The sequence below is a fragment of the Scomber japonicus genome, chromosome 10, assembly GCF_027409825.1.
Source record: "Scomber japonicus isolate fScoJap1 chromosome 10, fScoJap1.pri, whole genome shotgun sequence".
In the NCBI taxonomy this organism is placed as follows: Eukaryota; Metazoa; Chordata; class Actinopteri; order Scombriformes; family Scombridae; genus Scomber; species Scomber japonicus.
The window spans coordinates 28,070,554-28,092,615 of record NC_070587.1 but is presented as its reverse complement, the minus strand read 5'-3'; the positions used below and the strand labels follow the sequence as shown (position 1 = coordinate 28,092,615).

At 38.8% G+C, this 22,062-nt stretch overlaps 2 protein-coding genes across 2 annotated transcripts; one reads left to right on the top strand and one right to left on the bottom strand.

Moving 5' to 3' along the window:
- The first annotated feature begins 1,751 nt into the window (after positions 1-1,751).
- rwdd1 (RWD domain containing 1) lies at positions 1,752-5,476 on the top strand. Its single transcript, XM_053327454.1, has 7 exons — positions 1,752-1,915; positions 2,491-2,556; positions 3,499-3,629; positions 4,094-4,237; positions 4,449-4,581; positions 4,674-4,736; positions 5,185-5,476. The coding sequence occupies exons 1-7, from the start codon at positions 1,843-1,845 to the stop codon at positions 5,295-5,297; spliced, it is 723 nt and encodes a 240-aa protein (XP_053183429.1). The 5' UTR covers positions 1,752-1,842; the 3' UTR covers positions 5,298-5,476.
- Positions 5,477-8,937: 3,461 nt separating this feature from the next.
- Positions 8,938-21,749, bottom strand: zufsp (zinc finger containing ubiquitin peptidase 1). Its single transcript, XM_053327458.1, has 11 exons — positions 21,716-21,749; positions 19,677-20,205; positions 19,485-19,586; positions 16,812-16,907; positions 16,562-16,674; positions 14,504-14,672; positions 13,981-14,169; positions 12,465-12,630; positions 10,763-10,923; positions 9,288-9,508; positions 8,938-9,010 (listed from the first exon to the last, which is right to left on the bottom strand). Exons 2-11 carry the CDS (start codon positions 20,194-20,196, stop codon positions 8,963-8,965), a joined length of 1,785 nt encoding a protein of 594 aa, XP_053183433.1. The 5' UTR covers positions 20,197-20,205; positions 21,716-21,749; the 3' UTR covers positions 8,938-8,962.
- Positions 21,750-22,062: the final 313 nt, after the last annotated feature.

Here is a 22,062-nt window from a genome sequence, read left to right as displayed (position 1 = left end):
TGGCCAGTGGGTGGCAGTGTCCACCATGGTAGCTGAAGTGCAACTATACTATCAAAAGCCATGCATAAGAAAACAGCTTTTGAATAATTGTCAACTGTAGTGACCACTGCATGAAAGAGCTAGAGGAGAAGTGATTACTGCTGCTGGTGCTGGGGCTATAAGGGGTCATTATAATTGCTTCTGATTTGAAGTCATTCAGCTCCAGGAAATATATGGATGTTCATTTTTTAATTTCAGCAAGGCAGGACATAATAGAAGAAACATTAGTGATAGCGGGACATACAATTTGGTATCATCCAGTTAGCAATGAAAATCAGTGTCATGCATGATTTGTCCCAGTGATAGCATGTAGTGAATAAGAGAGGACCATGTGAGAGCACAGGGTCAAATGTGTGCCCTTTCATGGCTGCTTCATATATTGGGTCAAATTAAAATAATCTAAAAGTTTGATTAAATCAGAAACAAACAAAGAGGAAGAAAGGCAATGAACATGAATATTAAAATCACAAAGAAAAATATTGCAACATAATGACTAGAAAAAGGTCTAGGGTGTCATTTACATTAAAACACATCAAATGGGCAATTTATTCTTTAAAATAAAAATAAGTCTGTCAAAAGTGGAGAAACAGCTGTAGAGGCAGATATGTGTGCATCATAGTAAAATGTGAGAACAACAAGAGAGGCGAAAGGTCAATAGTTGTACCAGGTTGGGGATGTCGTATAACAAGCCTTTTAAGGAGTTGTTTTTACCATATTGATATCCCCAAAGGAGATCAGGACGCCAACACTTAATCTCGTAAATTGTTTAGACCTCCAGACGACGGTAGTATAAAGAGGCTGAAGGGGCGTGGGTCGGGGCTGTTTGCTGTTTCGTTGGTGTCTGCAGTGTTTTGCTGTGTCATCAATAAAGATTCCTGTTGGCTGTTCGACGACTTCTGTTCTCAGTCTCTTACTTTAAAGGTTACTGAAGTTAAGTAATCCAGTAATTCTCTTACACAGCCAAGTGAGACTGGAGAACAATTATGTGTATTACTACAAGGCCTGTCATTCTTGGCTGGTGAAAAAATAAATGATCTGGAAGAGATGACTCAATGAGAGAGCAAGTTCATCAAGATTTATCCAGGACTCTGTGATGAGAGAAAATCCATATTTGTTGGTGATGATGAAATTCCAGCCGATAAAAGGTATCTTGGCAAGGGTTGTGTGACCTTGAGGTGAGAAGACAAGATTTGTGAACTGTCACTCAATAGGCCTACATGTAGGCCTAGTACATGTTCCAGTTTTTCACTAGCCTATATAAGTGTACTATATAACAATAAAAAATAGTTAAATGGTACAACAAATGACACAATATAGCGAAAGGGCAGAAAGGGAAGAATAAGAAAACTAAAAGCTCACTAAACAAATAGAAAATAAAATAGATGAATCAATGTCTTCAGTCTGCACAACTGACTTGATCTGGCTCATCATCTTATTGGATGCATAGACATATGTCTATGATTGGATGTACAATAAGGTCACGTGACCATGGAATAATCAACGGCCCATGCGCTTGCAGACCTAAATAATGGATATCAGAAGAATGGCGCTGTTTACTGTAACACTAAAGTTGTTTTGAATACAACATAAATACCTGAAATTATGTATTATGTATGTATATAGTCTATAGTGCCCACAAGCTGCCCAAAATGAACATTTAAAAGCAAATCTAGCAGTATCAGACCAAACGGTTGGAATCACGATATCATCGAGCCAGTGAACACGCAGCTCAGCAGTGTGTTAGCTCTAATATAGCAGCGGTGATGATTGTTTTAAAATACAGATAACCTGTAGCTACACAAAATGACAGACTACGCTGAAGAGCAAAGGAATGAACTGGAAGCCATAGAGTCCATCTATCCAGACTCTTACACAGGTCTGAATTTCATTCATGTACACAAGAAAGTGAGAAATAGCTAGCTCGCTACTAGCTAGTTAGCATTAGTTGATTGGTAACGTTATTGTATTTACAAAAGGACACATCGAAAAGATGTTGCTAATTATTGCCTTGACACAAAATGATAAGTATGTACTGTCGTTGTAATGTTTCTCCAGCTAAATGTGAGTCCTGCAGACTGACAGGCTGTAGCAGTGGCCCTTCATCCTCATCATGCTTACACTCTACTCACATTCAGAGGCTTTCTATTATTGAAAAACTCTCTTATTATATATCTATGTATATGTTTATATATGTATACTTGTAGGTATACGTAATACATATATATATAGACTTGAAATAACGACATTACTTTAGAATTCATTATACCTTAAGTGCACAAATAAGTGAGAGGCATATGTCCAATTGAATTTATTTTGACATTTATTTAACCATGTGACCAAGACAGCTTGCTCTAGCTCATTATTAACATACTACATATGAATGGACATGCAGTGAACTAAGTGAATCTATATCTGTTAGAAACGATGTAGCTAATCCATATTTTGTTGCAGTGCTTTCAGAGGATCCCATCAGCTTCACCATCACTGTAACATCAGATGCAGGGGAAAATGGGGAAAGTGAGTATGTTGGAGGAATGAGAAAATTGTTGTGGAATCAGGCTATAATCAATCAATCAATCAATCAATCTTTATTTCTGTAGTGTTAAGTCACAACAAAAGTCATCTCAAGGTACTTTACACAAGGAGCAGGTCTAGACTGTACTCTTCAATTTAATTTCAAGAGACCCAACTTTCCCACATGAACAACACTTGGTGACAGTGGCAAGGAAACCTCAGGCAGAACCAGAGTCTAGATGGGCTACCATCTGCCTTGACTGGTTGGGGTAGAGGGAGAGAAAGAGAAGGAGAAATAAAGTGGAGAGGGAGGAGAGAGAGCCACAGTGACAAACAAGCAATCAACATTGAAAATAATAGGAGCGTTGACAGCAGGCGTCAATTAAATGTTCCAGTCTTTGTAACCGGATTTGATGATCAATGGTGTCAAAAGCAGCACTAAGATCTAACAGGACCAGGACAGAGAGAAGTCCATTGTCTGATGAAGTGCTGTCTCTGTGCTATGATGAAACTGAAAATCTTCAAATAAACTATTACCATGTAAAAAGTCACATAACTGATGGGCATCGATATAGGTTAGATGGGTTTGTAGTTTGCTAAAACCTCTGAATCAAGAGTAGACTTTTTAAGAAGAGGTTTAATTACAGCTACCTTAAAGGACTGTGGTACATATCCTGTTAATAAAGACAGATTGAAGTGCTACCTGAGGGAAAGACTTCCTTAAGCAGCCTAGTTGGGATCGGGTCTAAGAGACAGGATGATGGTTTAGATGAAGTAATCATTGAAGTGATGATGATCAAGGCAGCAGTTCCGTCCTATAGTAAATTATATGGTAAAAGAAAGACTGTGTACAAGTGAAATAACATGACAGTTGTAACAGCCTATAAGTACATAGACTGTTGGTAAATTGATGCTGTGCTAATATGGTGTGTTTTCTCCATGCAGCTGTGGAAACAATGTTAAAGTTCACGTATGTAGAGAAATATCCAGATGAGCCTCCATTGTGGGAGATCCACTCCCAGGAGAATCTGGAGGACAGTGATGTGGAGGACATCCTCACTTTACTACAGCAACAGGTCTGTCCATCTAGACTGCCTCCTCTTTAAAAAGACTGAAAAGTATTAGAACCAGACAGTCATGTTCTGTAACAGCAGTTATCTGGAGGTTGTTCTGTTAGCCTTCTATTCTTAAACAGCAGAGACATTTAATCATTCTTGTCCATGGCACAATGTGGTGCTATCTACACAATGGCACACATCATGATGGGAATTCTGGTTTTATTAATTTATAGGATACTAGTTTCAATTATTCATTTGGTCCTTTTTACCTCTCTCATGCATAATGTTTATATGTTTATGTTTTATTGTCAGTACTGTCATGTGATGTCCAGGAATTCAGTTAGTTTTATCTGAGCAGACAAAGAACATTCCTGTCAGCTATGTTGAGATGTTGCAGTAAAATGATGATCTTGAAACACAAAGTTAAGAATATTAGACTTCCTGGTCTGTTAGCATTGTGTGTATGTGTGTTTTCTCTGCAGGCAGAGGAAAACCTGGGCATGGTGATGATTTTCACTCTGGTGACAGCTGTGCAGGAGAAACTTAATGAAATTGTGGACATGATGAAAACCAGACGAGACGAGGAGAAGCAGCGGAAAGAGAGGGAGGCAGAGGAAGCAGAGAAGGTAGGAACAGGAAAAGCATAGATTAAACATATTGTGACATCAGTATCACATCATTCATCGTTTCAATTGTGTTTCTTTCGTTCTAGTTTCAGGACCTCATACTGTAGTAACAGACTCAATAAATTAATCAATTAATAAGAAATGCTGTCAATATGATATATATTATATATATATACAAATGTAAATGTGTGTGTGTGTGTGTGTGTGACAGGTGGCTTTCCAGGGCACAGTAGTAACGATTGAGAACTTCCTGGCATGGAAAGCCACATTTGAGCTGGAGATGAATGAGCTGAGGAGGAAAAAACAGAAAGAAGAAGAGCAGACGGGAAAACTCAAGCTCACTGGTAAACTCTCATGTTATTACTTGAAGTTACCTCTCTGTCACTGTGCACACGTACATATATGAACTAAAGACATTGTCATCTTTTCCTCCCAGGTAAACAGCTGTTTGAGACAGACCACAATTTGGACACATCTGATATTCAGTTCCTTGAAGACGGTAAAGAACTCAGAAACAGATGTTAATGTTGTGATTGAACAATATAATTGTTTAATTTAGCACAAAAACTTAATCTCTTAAAATCACAGGTGCATTAACCCATTTAGTTCCATAACTGTAAAGTAAACATTACTGTGATCCATATGATGTGAGCACAGAACTGAATGTCTTTATTATAGAAGATGGTGCTTTTGTCTTTTCAGTCATCCGAGTTGATACTTCTAACACATTTTGGAAACATGCCCAAAACGTCAGTTGTTAAAATGAACCAGAGTTGATCATTTCTTGGTAGAAACACTGGTTTGAAAGATTTGTGGGGAGCTTTAGAGCATTGTAAAAAAGTAAGAAAATCAATCATCACAAATTGAGGATAGTTTCACAGTGGATCTATCGGAGAATAGTTTCTCAACCTTGTTCTACTCTAACACACATGTGCTTTCTCCTATAGCTGGTAACAACGTTGAAGTGGATGAGTCACTGTTCCAGGACATTGAGGACTTGGACTTGGATGAGGATGACCCAGACTTTGATCCTTTAGAGATGGGCAGTGATGAGGACTGACAGGACCAGCGGCTTCTGTCTGGAATATGATCATGTGATCTGACACGTTAAGAAGATCCAACAGCTGCTTTTATTTTTTAAAGACTCTTAACAGCAGTTGGAAGAAGAATCTTCATAAATAAAACATACACACATGAGTGTTTATTTCTATGCCTGACCAATTAAATTGTCCAGATTCATATCTGACTTGACTCTGTTGCTGTTTGATATGCAAGCCATGAGTACACTTTTGGTGGCAAATGCATTTGTTGCCCATAAGAGGGCAGTAAACTATTAAATATAGCCAGTGATGAAAGAGTTTCAGTTGCTTCACTGAACAATACAAGGAGCAATACGCCAATATATACATTTACTCCATTACAAGTAACATTACTGCATTCACAACCTTTTAAGTAAAGGGAAAAAAGTATTGGCAGCAAAATGTACTTAACTTTCAAAATTAAAAGCATTCAATAAAGATGTGGTGTTACAGCATGTTCATGTTCAGCTGCTCAATGATGTTCTCATAAATGACTATATATTGTTGGGTTATGGTACATTTATAGGAATCAATCATACATTCATGTACATCACATTTCAGAAGCATTGAATCAAATGATATGTAAAGTGATGAAAGGTAGAAGAGGAAAACATGAGTACTGTGGGAGTTAAAGCTCATCTATGGAAACTGGACTCATACATTCGCTTGAGCAGGAAAAAACTTCCACAGGACTCCGATGTACAAAGATGAAATATATTTATTCCAAAGTGTTGCAGTGTCTTATTACAGGAGTAACCAAAGTCAAGCTCTCCTAATCAGCAAAAAGTACCACGGTATGAAAACTGTTTGGCTCAACTGCTCTAAACTAAGCCCCTCTGTGTGCTCCAGAGACCTTTCTCTTAAAGTGACTAACTCCTAACAGAAAGCTTAAAATACTGTTTGCACATACAAAACATGAATATGAATTTAGCTGACCTTTTACATGTTCATAACTAACTTATTATTCAATTAAATCAATTATTTATTTCCATCCACTAGAATTAAAAAAAACAAAAACATACTACACTTATTGATTTACCTGAAACATATGAAGTGTGTCTTAAAACAACAGGTGCTCACTGAAAGGTTTTCCTCTCTGTAATCATTCCTCTCATCGTTTAAAGTCTCTGATCAGCTTCTATTGAGCTTCATCAGTGTGAGTTAGTCATATCAAGTGATATCTGACACATTTACAGTCTTTTTACCATCAAATCTCCTCTTAGTGTTTCCTGTTGAGCTGTGGTGGAAGTATAGTAACACAAAGACTTTGATACTAAAAACACTGTAACGTTGAAACATAGAAGATGAAGATTTGACTGAAGCTTCATATTAGCTTCACATCAACTTTTAAATCCATGTTTACACAGAAGGAGGACTGTGGATTTAGTCCTCCATCACTTCCATTGTAAACATTATGAAGAGATCTTCTAATGGTCAGTATGAACAGGAGGAATCATTACAGTAAGAAAAACAGGTTTTAATGTGTTGGTACCTGACTGTTGTTAAGACGACTTGAACAACTGTAAATCCTTTCTTTATGTTTAAAAACTGTATATATTTTGTTCTAACTTCTATATTTTTTCCCTTTACAAATTGATGACTATCTAAATTTATCACAAGAAACAATACATCTCATATTTCCGGGATTGGGAATGTGGATGGGAGCGTGAATATCCAGAAAGAGTCTCCAGGGCAGTGATCAGGACTCAATTCTTCAAGTGTGGCATAACTAACCCTTAATTATCCTTTAATTAAGTTATCTATCGGTTAATAAAAGGCTACTGGAATTTACCAATAAAAGCAATATTAGCAAAGAATCAAAGACATAATAGTTTATCATGTTTGTACTGATAACTTCATATTAGCTTTAACTTTTAAATCCATTTTTACACAGAAGGAGGACTGTGGATTTAGTCCTCCATCATTTAGTCCTTCCATTGCAATTCTGTTCCTTCCATATGCAAGTAATTATATTGTGTCATGTATGAATATAGTGTTAATACATGTTACAGAAAAAATATAGTTAAAATATCCGTTGCAACGTTAGGACAAAGTTATTGTTTTACAAGTTACAATCATATGGCATTTCTGAGCTGACTGTTTTACAGGTTGTATGTTTTGTGGACCACAGCAGAGTAAATGAGGTAATCTGACGTTCATCTGTTGTCTATCTGCTGCTCACCTCTGACACACTCTTGTACTTGCCCAGCATGGCTAGCTAACTGATTAAAAGTATATCTGTGGTAAAATGAAGAGTTAATTGGCTCCACACTTTTCTGACATACCTTTGAATCTTTGGTCTTGGGGGGTCATTTCAAGGTGGAAGGCTAAAGTCAAAGAGAAATTATGTGTCATTGATGGTTAAAGTCATTGCAAGTCTTTTCCATTTTGTCAAGTTCATGACCAGGTCTGCAGTTCAGCTCACACTCCTATCAAATGTTGCATCAACAGTAGGTGTAGTCTCTAAGCACATGAAAATAACTGTAAAAGCATGTTTTCTCATTCATGGTTTTACTCTGATCTACAGTCACTTCTCCCAGAGAATTATTGCAATTACAAATGCGTTGGTGTTCACATGTGTATTTCTTTTGTTTGCATTGAAACACCACAAAAAGCAAAGGAAAAAAAGTCAAACTTGATAAAATTCCACACAGAACTCAAAAAATGGACTGGACAAAATAATTGGCATCCTCAGCTTCATATTTGGTAGCACACCCTGTGGAAAAAAGAACTGAAATCAATAGCTTCCTGTAAACATGAGCAGGTTTCCTACACCTCTCTACTGGAATTTTGAACCACTCTTCTTTTGCAAACTGCTCCAGGTCCTTAATTTGAAGGATGCCTTCTTCCAACTGCTGTTTTGAGATCTCTGCACAGGTGTTTTGACAAGCCTTATGTTTACTAGCAGTTCTCTACAATGATGTTGGACTTAACAGCTCTGAGACACAGTAAGGTCAAATGATGTTTGTGTTGTGTGTGTATTTATCTGCTGTCCACTATTTTCATGTAAGACAGAAGTAATGAGTATCAAACATCAACATAACATTATGACCTTTGTTTTCAGGTAAAGAGATTAGAAAACCTGCTTACATTAATATAAAGACGAGTATCACTGTGGCAGCAGTGTAAAGAGAAGGAAAGATTAGCTAACTTGTAGTGATTCATTACAGTAATTGTAAATGTGTTATTTAATTTGAAAAAGTAATTAGTTATATTAGTAGTTACTGCAAAAAGTAACAGTAACATGTTACTTTGTACAGATAACCTGTTCAGTATTTGATGGGCCTTTTAAAAACAGATGGCTACAGAGTGATGATTTAGGTGTGTGACTTATGCAACCAAATATTGACTGTTTTGCATCTGTGTTGCCAGTTTTTAACCTAATTTAGCACAAATGACAGACATTTGGTTGTGTTCAACATCAAGTCTACTTTCAGTTCAGATGCGTGTGGATGAACCAGCCTGCATTCTGTTCAGCCTCATTTCCTCTCTTACACATCCACATGAACTATTAACTGTTACTTGTAAATAACTGGACTGGAGATTACAACATTTATTTAAAGTTTATTTAAGGTTTAAAAATGTAAAATTGTGAATCATAAAAACTTTTAACATTCAATAGCTCCTGAAGAGTGTCATTGTGTGTTCATGGGATCCTTTCAGCACGTAATGTCCTGGAGTTCAAGATCCTAATCTGTAAAACAAAAACAAAGTGTAGACAAGAAGCATATTTTACCGAACACTTATTCATAGAATGCATACCTGCACACTTTACTGTGAAGCCCTTGGAACAAGGTCTTAAGTAAACAAGGTTTGGTAAATGGTGATGATGAGGTCTCAGCAAAGGAACAACAGTGAATGAGTCAATATTAACTGGGAGTACCACAGAGGCCTGAATTGACACCTCAACACTGCTGTCAGCTAATCCTTTAAAGACTCAAGAAACCTTCTCAGAGGAAGGACAAATTCACCTGTTTCTCTTCAGTGGACAACACGCCCTGCACTGCCACCACCTGGAACTGTTTCTGCTTCAGGCTGCTGGGGAACTTCCTGATGTGGCGGATGGCTCTGGAGATGTTGTCTCTGCTCAGTAGCTTCCTGGTGTCTGATGGTGAGGAACCAGGGTCAAAAAGCAGGAGGCACAGGCTCCCATTCTTCTTCTGCTCCAAACCCACAACAGTACGGCTGTGACCTGCAGGGGGGCACAGGGTGAAGGGAAAAGGCTGGTCATTTAATAGATACAAAGAATAAAGCATAATACAGCTGTACGGATGGCAATGTCTGTCTGTTGGTTGTTCCACCACTTTGGCCCAGACTGAAATATCTCAACTACTTGACAAACTGAGACAATGAAACTTATGATTTTGATGAATCCCAGAGTTTTCCTTGAGCACAACAGTGGTGCTCACTGTCATCTCACAGCAGGATGGTTCTGGGTTGTGAACCCATTGACCGGCTGTGTGGAGTTTGCATGTTCTCCCCATGCCTGTGGAGGTTCTCTCCAGGTACTCCAGCTTCCTCCCACAGACCAAAAACACGTAGCTTACGTTAATTTGTGACTCTTAGTTGCCCATAGGTGTGAAGGGTTGTTTGTCTATACTATATGTATAGCTGACATTGGCTCCAGCGACCCTTTGGAGCAGCAATGTCCAAACTATTCCATAAAGGGTCGTGTGCCTGCAGGTTTTTGTTCCAACCAATGGAGAAGACCAATCAACTGTCAGAACACTGAGATCAGTTGATTAAATCATGATTTAAGTCAAGTCTGGTGTGTTCCTGCTTGGTTAGAATGAAACCCTGCAGACACATGATCCTTTATGGAATAGTTTGGGCATCCCTGCTCTAGAGGATAAGTGGCATAGAAAATGGATGATTGGTTTCAATGGTTTATTTGGGTTTTTTGCCTTTATTTTAGCCAGTAGGTGTCAGGGAGGCTGACAGGAAATGGAGAGAGAGAGGGGAATGACCTGCCATCATGTGGCATGCGCAGTAACCATTGGGCTCCCAGGGCGCTCCTGAATAATACGTCTTGACAAACTGTTGGATGGATTGTCCTAAAATGTGGTTCACACATTCATGTTCCCCTTAGGATGAACTGAAATAACTTTGTTGAGCCTCTGATTTTCCATCTAGCTCCACCAGCAAATCTGACCTTTGTTTTCAGGTGGAGAGATTAGAGAACATAAAACATAAACAAGATACTGGCAAATGTAGTTCAGCACAATAATTCATAGATATTAGAAATGTAGAAAGTATACAGGATGTCTTGAATTTCTTATCAGTAATCAAAATCTTTGACCTGTAAATGTCTCTGAATATTGGTTGATGATAATGTCCAATGTGTCAAGCTTTAAGCTAAGGTCTGAGAACATCAGTTCAGTGGGAGAAAGCAATTGAGTCATGAGTCATGAGTCCTGTACAGTGTGTTATGAAGTATGCTGTGTACCTTGGTGCTGCAGGTAAAGTGGAGGCAGAGAGGTCTGGATGAGTCTGGGGGGCAGTCTGCTGCTCCTGCTGGACTGACAGAAGTACTCCTTCACCCAGTCAAACAGTCGGGGGTGGGTGTCTCCCGTGCCTGTCGGCTTGTGGAAGTCAATAATACGGGCACTAAAAAACACACAGTACGATCCGATGTGTTATATTTAATCAGAATGTTACCCAGACCAGCATAATGAAGACATAAAGTCACAACCAAAATCTCAAATAGTAACATTACAGCAGGATTTTAAACCACTAAATCACAGATTGGCCACAAACAATCTGTTTAATCAACATGTCTTATCATTTGATCCAGTCAGTCAACTGTTTGCACTACTGGTCCACACCAAAGCTGTTTAAACATGATGCTGTTAGAATGATGCTTTCTTTTCTGCTTATGTTTGCTCGTCTTAATATGATCTTTTATATCAGCATTTCCATCACGCCTGACTGAAAATATACTCTTTTACAGTGTGTGCAAACTGCAGCATATTTGTTAGAGAATACTTTACAAAGGAAGGAGTAAACCTCCTGGGGCATTTTAGAATAGGCCAACTATATTCCACATGGCAGCTAACTGTTAGCATAGTGAGCTGCAAGCATCACAGGCTAACAACAGGTTTGACAACCATATATTGATTGATTGACAAACAGGGAAACAAATCATTGTTGAATTCAGAGGCTGTTGTGTATTGTTTTGTTTTTTTCCCAAACTTTATTTTGCCGTTTTCCATTAACAGACATACAACTTCCAAACATAGACCCCCTCCCTCCCCCAAGGCTCTTAAACAAAAATTAAAAATACAAAAACAAATACAAAAATAGTCAGACAGTGACTTCTTATCATAAGTTCAATCAATTAATGTTTTGAGCATGTTATAAAGTGGTTCTAACTATCCAATACAACTTGTATCATTGAAAGGGAAAACCTTCAACAAATTCTATAAAGGGACTCCAGGTAAGGGTGAAGTTTCTGTGGGCTTTACATATTTTGTATCTCAGTTTCTCTAAAGGTAGAAAAGATAGAACATCCCTCAACCATTGCCTTATGTATTTGCTGTCTTCTCATCTAAAGGGCCAGGGATAATTTGTATATTGTAAACAAACCAACATGTTTGCAGAGAACACAAAAGCACACACTGTGTGGTGTCGGATTGCAAAGTCAGCAGGCTCACAACAACCACCTGTATGCTATCAAGTATCGCTGCTGGTTTTGTGGCCTTATGGGGAAGTATCTTCATCTCTTTTTCACTTCATTGCCCTCATTTCTGCTGTTTTTTAAAATGTATTTAAAAATTTTATCACTTCATAATGTTAATGGAATATTAGGGTTTTTGACTGGTCAAAGTAACCAATTAAACACAAAAAATGAAGTTAGTGTGTGGAGTTCTTGAGCAGTGGGAACACCATGCCCTTTCCTGTACATGCTCTCTTTCTGCAGGGGAACTTTGATACTTCAACACTTCAACACTTCAACATGTTTACTGCAGGACAGAGTTGCTTTAGAAACTGTGCATATTGTGCCTTGCTCAATTTCTATTCTTGAATGCTGGATGACAAAATGAAAAACGAGTCAGAAATGTTTACTCATGTCAGTCATGTCAGTTGGACTGTTGGTGCTGCATGACGTAGCCTGAGGTGATGTGCTGCAGCAGTGTAGTATTGCTCACCTGATTCCCAGAGAAGTGAAAAGAGAGTAGATCTCTGTGGCTCCAATCCAGGCCCGTGTTCCCTGCAGCTTCTGGTTGAAGTGGGATGCACCTTGTGGATCCAGGCCTCTTTTCCATGCCTCCTCAATCATACATTGCACCTGCGGGATACTAGGTATCTCTTTCTCTGAAGGAGAATGTGAGAAGGTGATCAAATAAATAGACAAAAAGAACAAATGTGTACAACTGAACATTTAACCTTTAGAAAAGTGTTGACTGTACTGTATTCTCAGACAAAGTTTGTTATCTGTCATAGCTTACTTTATTCTCAGTTTATCACATGATCAGTGTGTTTTAATGGAGATATGTACACTATAACATTATTCTGGACCTACATGTCTCTCTGCTCCTATGTTGTTGCACAGTGGTGGATTTCTACATTTTTGTAGATTTTTTTTTCAAATTAAACAAAAACTCAAAAACTGAAATATCCCATTTACAAAAGTATTCAGATCCTTGTCTGTTGCTCTCCAAATTGTGGTCAGTGTGTATAGTGTGTGTGTTTCCCATAAGCACTGGCTAGCAGCCAAGCGGCTGGCTCCTTTTTTAGGGATCCCAGCAGTGAAGCAATACACATTCTTGTTCAACAGGTGGCTGAAAAGCACCAAGAAGAGGCTCACTGATTAGACTGCTAGAAAGTGTGGATGCAAACAATACAGGATTTTAAGAAAGAAATGGCTTTATAAATGTTCTATGAGGAAGAATATGCATTTAAATTTATAAATGTTCTATGAGGAAGAATATGCATTTATATTTATAAACGTTTTATGAGGAAGAAAATGCATTTATATTTATAAATGTTTTATTAGGAAGAAAATGCATTTAACATGTTAGTTAGACCTCAAGGACACTGACTGTGTAACACTGGATGTAAACAGAAACTTTTATAAGAAACTCACAGAAAAGATTTTAGGCTGAAAAAAGAAAAAGAAATTGGAATAATTAAATAATAAAATAATTTATTTTATTTTTACCATGTGAACCATCCAGTAGATGTAATTTCTCAGTCTTCATCAGCAACCAGGTAATATTTGTTGGTGCTGGACTCGTGATTTCTGGCTTTTATTTTAAGAATTGATGGTACTCTGGAGCCAAGCAGTTACTGTGCATGCCTATAAAGGTCCTGGTTCAATCACAGTAAGGGATCTTTGCTGCAAGTCATCTATGCCATATACTGTCAAATAAAGGCTGAAATGCCCAAGAAATAAATCTTAAAAAAAGAAAGAGTTAAAGATACTCTATGGTGTCCCATTATAACAGATATCTGTCAACTGATCAGACAGTACTTTCTGTGTTCATTGATTAAATAAATAATAAATATTGATAGATAATAAACACTACAAATAGTTTACTTTTAATTCTCACAAAGAACATTCCCACAAATGACATTACAAGTATAAAACCAGTGTAGTATACTTGGCAAGAAAGAGCACAAAGTGCAGAATTGAGGTAAGGTGTCATGCAGTGTGTAGTGCACCTTGTAGGAAGGGATCATATGTTTCTATTGTGTGTAGAGAGGACAGCAGCATCTGGAGGTTTCTGTATCCACAGCCCCAGCCTTTGTCCCCCGCTGAGGAGCTGAAGTGGTCGGTGTCAGTGCTCAACCACACGTGCACACAGTCTCTGCATTCAGTCTGGTAGTATTCATACAAAGCTCTCACCAAACCTACACAGAGAAGTGAACAGAGTGCATGTGAAACTATGCTCATTCCAGCAGTAGTTCAGCAGTGGTAACGACAGCTGAAGCAGAAGTCAGATCTGACTTTCATCAGTCTACATGAACACTGATTTTAAAAATCAATAAATAATTGTGGAATTATCTTATTCCATCAGTCAACATAGTATTGTTACTGTAGCATGAAATATCAAAGGGACACATGGATGACTGTAACATATGACTGAGTTGACCTAATCTACAGAATCAGTGTGTTCTTAACATCTGCAGTTTCTCTGTGTTGTTTTTAGGTGTGGATGCAGGGCTTACATAAACATAAACATACCCTGAGTTCTGCTCCTGTAATCATCAACCCCAGAGGCTAAAGACTCCATCATTTCAGCCCTCTTACAGTGAAACTCTGCGGGGGCCATGCGACCCCTAGCAACATCCCTCTCCATGGTCCTCTCCATCTGCCTGCGGTAGCCCCCACTGCCATCCAGACCAAATTGCCTCTGCACAGTCAACATAGCACACAGGTCAGCTTAATAGACCGGAGTCTTGAGAAAGCACAAGAGTGAAAATGTTCAGATACCAAAACATGCACTACTGTATCACATACATATCATAACCTGACATATAAATGGCCTGTAACCAGGTTTTCTCAAGTTTTGTCCAGTGTGGTTGACAGATAGTGACATATCATTATCGATTCTATAAATAAAATTATCCACCAAATAATTGTATATAAAATTAGAATATTAGAATATAAAATCCAAACACAACCACCCAAAAAACTTTCTATTTTAACTTCATCAGTCCACAACACTAGCTTCCAAAATGTACAGATGTCCCATTGTGTACTTCTGACATTAGATTTTATGGCACACAGGTAAGGTGACTCTTCCATGAAGGTGTGGAATGGTTCCCACCACTCCTAAGTCAGGTTAAGAACAGAGAAGAAAGTTACTTTTGTGTTCAGAATGAAGGCTTGTGGTTCCTAGTATCTCTAAAAGTAGAACAGGAGGCAGAGCCTTCAGCTATCAGGCTCCTCTCGTGTGGAACCATCTTCCAGATTGGGTCTGGGGGGCAGAGACCCTCTCTACATTTAAGAGTAGCCTTAAAACTTTCCTTTTTGATAAAGCTTATAGTTAGGGCTGGCCAGGCTTGTCCTGGACCAGCTCCTAGTTTATGCTGCTATAGGCTTAGACTGTCAGGGGACTCCCATGATGCACTGACCTCCTCTCTCCTCCTCTCTCTCTCTATTCATTTACATTCAAGTATTATTAATGCATTCACTAACCTAAACTTTTCCCCCAGAGTTCTCTGTGCTCTCTCGTCTCACAGTGGACAGTGCCCTGGGCCCTGTGGGTTCCCTGGGCCCTGTGGATTCCCTGGGCCCTGTGGGATCCCTGGGCCCTGTGGGATCCCTGGGCCCTGAGCAGTGTTCTGGACCTGCAGATGTCCTGAGCCCTATTATTATTTTCAATGTTTATTGTTTGTCATTGTGCCTCTCTCTCCTTTGTCCCTCTTTTCCTTTTCTCCCTATCCTCTTTACTTATTCTTTCTCCCTCTTCTCCTTCTCTCCCTTTCCCTTTCCCTCTCTCTCTCTCCCTCAACGCCAACTGCTCGAGGCAGATGGTTGCCCACTTAGAGCCTGGTTCTGCCTGAGGTTTCTTCCTGTTAAAGGAGAGTTTTTCTATGCTGCTGTTGCCAAGTCTCTTTTAATTAAATGAAAGAATACAGTCTAGACCTGCTCTATGTGTAAAGTGCCTTGAGGTAACTTTAGGAAACAGACATGAAACATCATTTTTTCCTCTATATTCTAACATTTTGCACTAGTATAATTTATAACTTGTCACATGCATTACTTTGTCACTATAAATAGAGCTGATCTGTTGCGTAATACTTTTTTGTGCAAATTACTGTAACCTTTAATTTAACTAGCAGTGGTTGAGACATTCACTGGACATCGTTTAAAACTGGGCTGGTCGTGGCGGTGGGTAGACCACCTGCCCCATGTGTTGAGGCTACAGTCCTCGCTGCAGGTGACCCCGGTTCGAATCCTGTACCAAGCGGTCTTATCCTGCGTGTCATTCCCCCTCATAAGGAGGAACTGGGAGAGTGAGGACTAAGTGCTGACTTTGGGGTCTAAAGGTGGACATAATAGGTTAACTGTACCAAGGTAATTGTAGTTACATACACAGAACCCCAAATGTTTAAACACTGCTGCATGACAATGATAGTGTTACAGTGTTGCACTGTTCACACATTTTGAATGAAAAGCCTGTAATTAATGTGGAAAGTCTGCACTTTACCCTCTTGATCACTGATTAGAATGAAACTATCAAACATGTGTCACAGTCCAACAACATGTAGATCCTCTGCTCTTTAACCTTCATACCTGCAGCTTCTTAAACTCCTCTCTCTCCTGCTGAGACTCCTCCTCCCTCCTCCTCTGCTCCTCCTCCTGCTGAAGCTTTCTGGCCAGCTTCAGGTCTGAGCCAGGACTCACTGCTGCAACAAAGACAAACCATAGTCATAAGTTGAGTGTACATCTGATCATACAGATACAAGACAAAAAGGAAAAAAAATGCATTTAAAAGGGTCAAGAGAGGGAATCATGTTACAGGAAGGTATGAAAATATTCCCACCTGCTCCAGCATCTAAATGTAGTTCCACATGTTCCTGCAGAGAGAAGCTGCTGCTGCAGTTGAAAGAGCACATAGGGCACTCAAATCTCTTCTCTCCTACAAAATAGTTAGGAAACTTCATGTAAGTCCAGTTATTACAAACATATTTCATATGAAGGTTGAACTGTGGGACTAATGATGGCCTTTTCTTTACAGTCATCTCTGGTCCAACCTGTGTTATTCGTTAATAGTCAAGTCATATTATGTGAACCAACAATGTTTTATCATAAGAAGGAAATTCCACTTAAAGCCCCCCTACTTTTATGTAGATGAAACATCTACATAAAAATCAGTACCATTCCACAAGTTACTAAGGCACTATGATGCTAAAAGAGAGCTTTAAGGAAAAGATTTCTAAAAGACTTGTGTTGCATACAGTTAATACAGAGGTATGTTCCTGCTTCCTCTTTCACTTTTCACATCTTACTCTCCCCTCCATTATCTGTTGATTCCATCAGTTTCATTTATATGAGCCCCTTTATTTTCCTAATGCACCTCTTACACTACTGCCCCCTGTCATAGACCTTTAGGGAAAGATAACAGGCAAACAGTTAATGCCACATAGAAATGATATGAACCATCTTAAAGCTGGGATGCAGCCCAGCTCTGTGTGTAAAATGTTTCTAGTAGTAATCTTCATAAACATTAGGCCTCATGCAGCAACACTGTGTTAAATAAGCAATCATTTAAAAGAAGAAAAGTCAACTGTGCGGCCTAAGCTGAGTCTGAGACTGGATCCACCCTCCAAAGGGCCTCACTGAACCTGCTGCAGTGATTCTCATCGGCTGTCACCCCAGTGACCCCAGGATCACAGAGTCTGTTTCTTCTTGATCAGCACCTGTCATGCTCCTGTTGATGCAAAGAGCTACTCAAAAATACATTTGTATTGTCTTATTTTTTATTAATTAATTTATTCTTTCAGCAATAACATGTTAATTACATTTACCCGTTCATTAATGCATTCAATCATCCATGCATTCTAGTTGTATAAAAGTATATATGCTTAGAGATCTGGTAATACCTACTGACCCATGAAATGATTCCTTGTGCCTTGCTGCTATTTGGTCATTGTGCGAAAGCCTACTAGTTCTCTCCGTAAGGTGATGTTAGACACCCAAACTATCTTGCTCCCTCTCTCACGCACTCGCCTTTTAAGTAGTTACCCTACCCAACACCCTTCTAACGCAAAGTGCTGAGGAGCAGTCATTGGAACAGTTATCAACCTCTGATGTGTACGTGAATGAAAATACATGTATGCTGTTATTTTGGGATAATATTGTTTACCGAGTGGACCTTATTTAACTATCTTACTTTATTATGTTACAGTGTTGTTAGCACATTTCCATCAGACCGCCTAGCTTAATTGCTGTGTGATGAGAGTTATGTTACCATACTGTTCATGTCGATTATGTAGGTGATACGTTATGTAGGAGGATGTAACCATACTGTTTATTGTGTATTACTGTTAATTAGAAGGCAAATATATTATTGTGTTAATATTTTGTACTGCTTTATTTATCAGTGCTGTTTATCAGAGTATACTTTTTCCTGTTATTATCATTTAATACACAGTGTAACTGTAGTAAATAGAAATGATCCACTTTGTTATATTTGGATTTATGTTAGATTTAATATAATTTATTCATTTGTTTATTTCAGACCACACACAAATGCCCATCTAATGCTGCACCAGCTGTATGTCCCATTGCATTACAATAAAACCACTCTCCTCCTAAAGATTCTCTGATCGGAATCATTTCCATAGTGTACCGACCCAAACCAGTCTACTGAGGCTTCACTTCCTCTTAGTCATAAACTGGACAGATTTTAAATTTGATGATGGCACTAGAGGAAAGTTCAGAGTATCACTAAATTGATGTGAATGTGTGGACCAAATTTCATGGCAATACATGTTAAGACATTTCAATGAAACCACAAGTGCAAAAATTTGACCTGCTGGTGGCGCTATTGGTAAAATCAAGGGGTCACCAAAGTCGGTAGGGTTTATCCTCTGGGCAACAGGAATATCTGTACCAAATTTCATAACAATCCATCCAATAGTTTCAGTCTGGACCAAAATGGTGGACTGACTGACTGACTGCCTGCCTGCCATCCATAGAGCCATCCATAGAGCCATCCATAGAGCCATGCTGCTCCTGTGTCACTGGTACAGAAAAGCCTAGAACAGCTTTCTGCAGAGTGACACTGTGACTTCTTGAACGAATTAAATATGTGCACATACACCTTATTCTTTAGTTGGATGACAAGAAAATGTTTTTCACTGTGCCATACTACCCACCTCCATAACTAACATACTATGAGCTAAAAAAACAAAGTGCTGTGAAGACACACACCTGAGAGACTGCTGGCTGATGATGATGCCACAGCTGATGATGATGCCACAGCTGATGAAAACACCTCCAGTCCTGACCCTGAACAAACAATCACCCATCAGTAAAGACTTTTCATTTTATGGAACAATGAATACCTTCTAGTGACCATTTTGAAATTTGTGGAACTTGTACATGCTGCTTGAGAAATGTTCATGAATCTCATAACAAAGGTAAGTGTAATGTATGTGAGTGTACTGTATATAAGGGCAAAATTGCAAATCTCAAGAGACAGGAAAGATACCTTCAGCTGAGCATTGCTCCTGCAGATGCAGCTCAACATGCTCCTGCAGGATGAAGCAGCTGCTACAGACCAGTGCACACATGGGGCAGGAGAAGAGCTTCTCTGTAACAAACAGTTACAAAGACAACAACTGTAACTTATACTTCTGGTAAGGACTTTAAAGTTTGGCATTCAGAAAAAAAGATGAATTACCTTTTTCTGGAGAGGACAGCCTCTTCTGTTTGGCTTTGTTGTGCTCAGATATAGTTCCAGCAGCAGCGTCACTCCAGCTCCTGACACACTCTGGCTTTGTTTTAGAGCTTAGTGTTGTTGAAGTAGTTGATACAGTCTCCACATGTGTTAGAGCTCTTCTATCTGGTGTGAGCATTAAACCATGATTGTGTTCAGGTTGCACTGAGTCTTTGCTGACACTAGAGGCTCCAGAGGTTGTTGCTTCACCAGCTGCAGCAGAGCTACAGCCAATGGAGCAGGACTGAGATGTTTGAGGCATACCACGCTTAGTTCCACCAGTGTTTGTTCCAGCAGAACAGTCTGAGCTGGCCGTGTGTTCTGAGTGTGCAGAGCTGATGTGGAAGCAGAGTTCATTGTAGGACACTCCAGACAGGGAACACAGCGGGCAATGCATGTCATTCTCCAGGTGACTGATAAGGAGATGAGTCTTCATGTCTTCTTCCAACAGGATCTCCTCACCGCAGATCTCACAGGTCAGCATGACTGCAGCCTGCACTCACAGACAAGTTGTTTTTTTATTTTCCTACATAGTTACATGTTCGCAAACCTCAAAGTATTATTAGAGTTCAGTTTGAGGCACAAATACAGAAACCTGTCAAGAACTGAAAGTTGGCACCAAATGCATCTCTCTATTACAATTTCCTATATATTACCTGTTTTTTTAAAATCATTAATTAGGTTTAAATAATTTATTATGTTCATCGTGTGGTGTATTTTGCTTAGGCAACAACAAAAATGCAAAGAAGCATGAGAGAAGCTGGAGACGATTCTTGTCCTTGTTAGTAGTGTCTCTTACAGCACGTTGGTCTCTGGGCCTGAACAGTGTGGTTGGAACTGCTGTGAAGCTTCTGATTAAACTCTATTTGCCAAGTGAGAAGAAACAGCTGCCATATCACATGTCTGTGTGCAGCTCTCTGACCAGGACCCAAGTGCAGAGGAAATTAGATAACAGGGGCTTAAAGACATGGAAAACAAATTTAAAGTTTGGGTTTATTTAAGAAAAAAAGGTTCTATGAAAAAAAACATGTCAATAGGTCAACATAAGACAATGCAGTAGAAAACATTGATTGAATGAATTATAATACAAAAAAATTAAAAGTTGACAAATCACGAGTAATGCTTCAGGATATCTTCTGGTTGGCCATTCTTCTGTTTTTGGGTTACAGAGGTTAAAAGATGCACACAGAAATACAAAAGTCTAAGATTGGGAACATTGTTGTTCTTGGTTTATGATATTTCTCTAGCAGACAAACATTAATACAGGAAACAATTGAAGTTGCCAAAGCTATTATTAAGCAATTACTAACAAAAACACATTTGGCCAAACGATTTTGAAGCAGAATTTAAAAACAGCTGTAACAAGAACTAGAATATTTTCTGGAATAAATGTGTGTGAGAGCTGGAAGCTGTTAGCTGCTGCTCCAGCGCCACCTACAGGTGAAATCAAGTGCTACAAACGTGTTCAAACTTTGTTACCATGGAATATTACATTGACGTTGAAGAGCTATATGTTCTTTTAATGACCACAAGGTGGGGCTGTTGGTACCATGATCCATTATGTTGTGTGCATTCTCATGGATAATATGTATACCGAGTTTCTTTTTATGAAAAACAATAGATATATCACGTTATAATGTAATACAATATAAGTATTCAAGGTAGCTTTCTTAAAATGTGTGAAAAGAAGCTGTGAAGAATGTTTGCGAGTTGTGTTAAATTGCCATGAGCCTTACCATCTTAAATGAGAACATATTTGAATGGAGTTTGGCACGAATTACATTATCAGTGCTATCCTATACCTATGGACGCTATGGCTGCCAAACTGTTGTGCACCAATAGAATAGAATAGAATAGAATAGAATAGGATATACTACACAGGTCAGACTGATGGCCACTTGAATTGTTGTCTTTCACATTTAAACGGCCAGACTGTCTTCGCTTTAAACGGCCAGACTGTCTTCGCTTTGTCAATTTGTAAATGTGTTTTAAAGGCTACTCACGATAAATGCATTCAAAAAGAAGACAGAGCTGTGTTCTCCTCGCTTTACCTTCGAAACCATAGACTGTAAAAAGAATCAGGGTTCTTCTTCTTCATGTTTATTAGTAGTTGACAAACGCATTACCGCCACCAACTGGTATGGAGTGCGGATCAGAATATCAAATCATACAAAAATAGCAACTCTTATCTTCTCAATCAAATGAGGTATTCTGAGACAATGAAATCACATTTGATAATAGCCTACTCACTCCTCAAACTTTTATCTATTGTATTGTATTCTATTCTATTCTATTCTGTATCTAATCAAATTGTACTTTTCCTTTCTGAGCTTTTGCATATCTTCTTTAT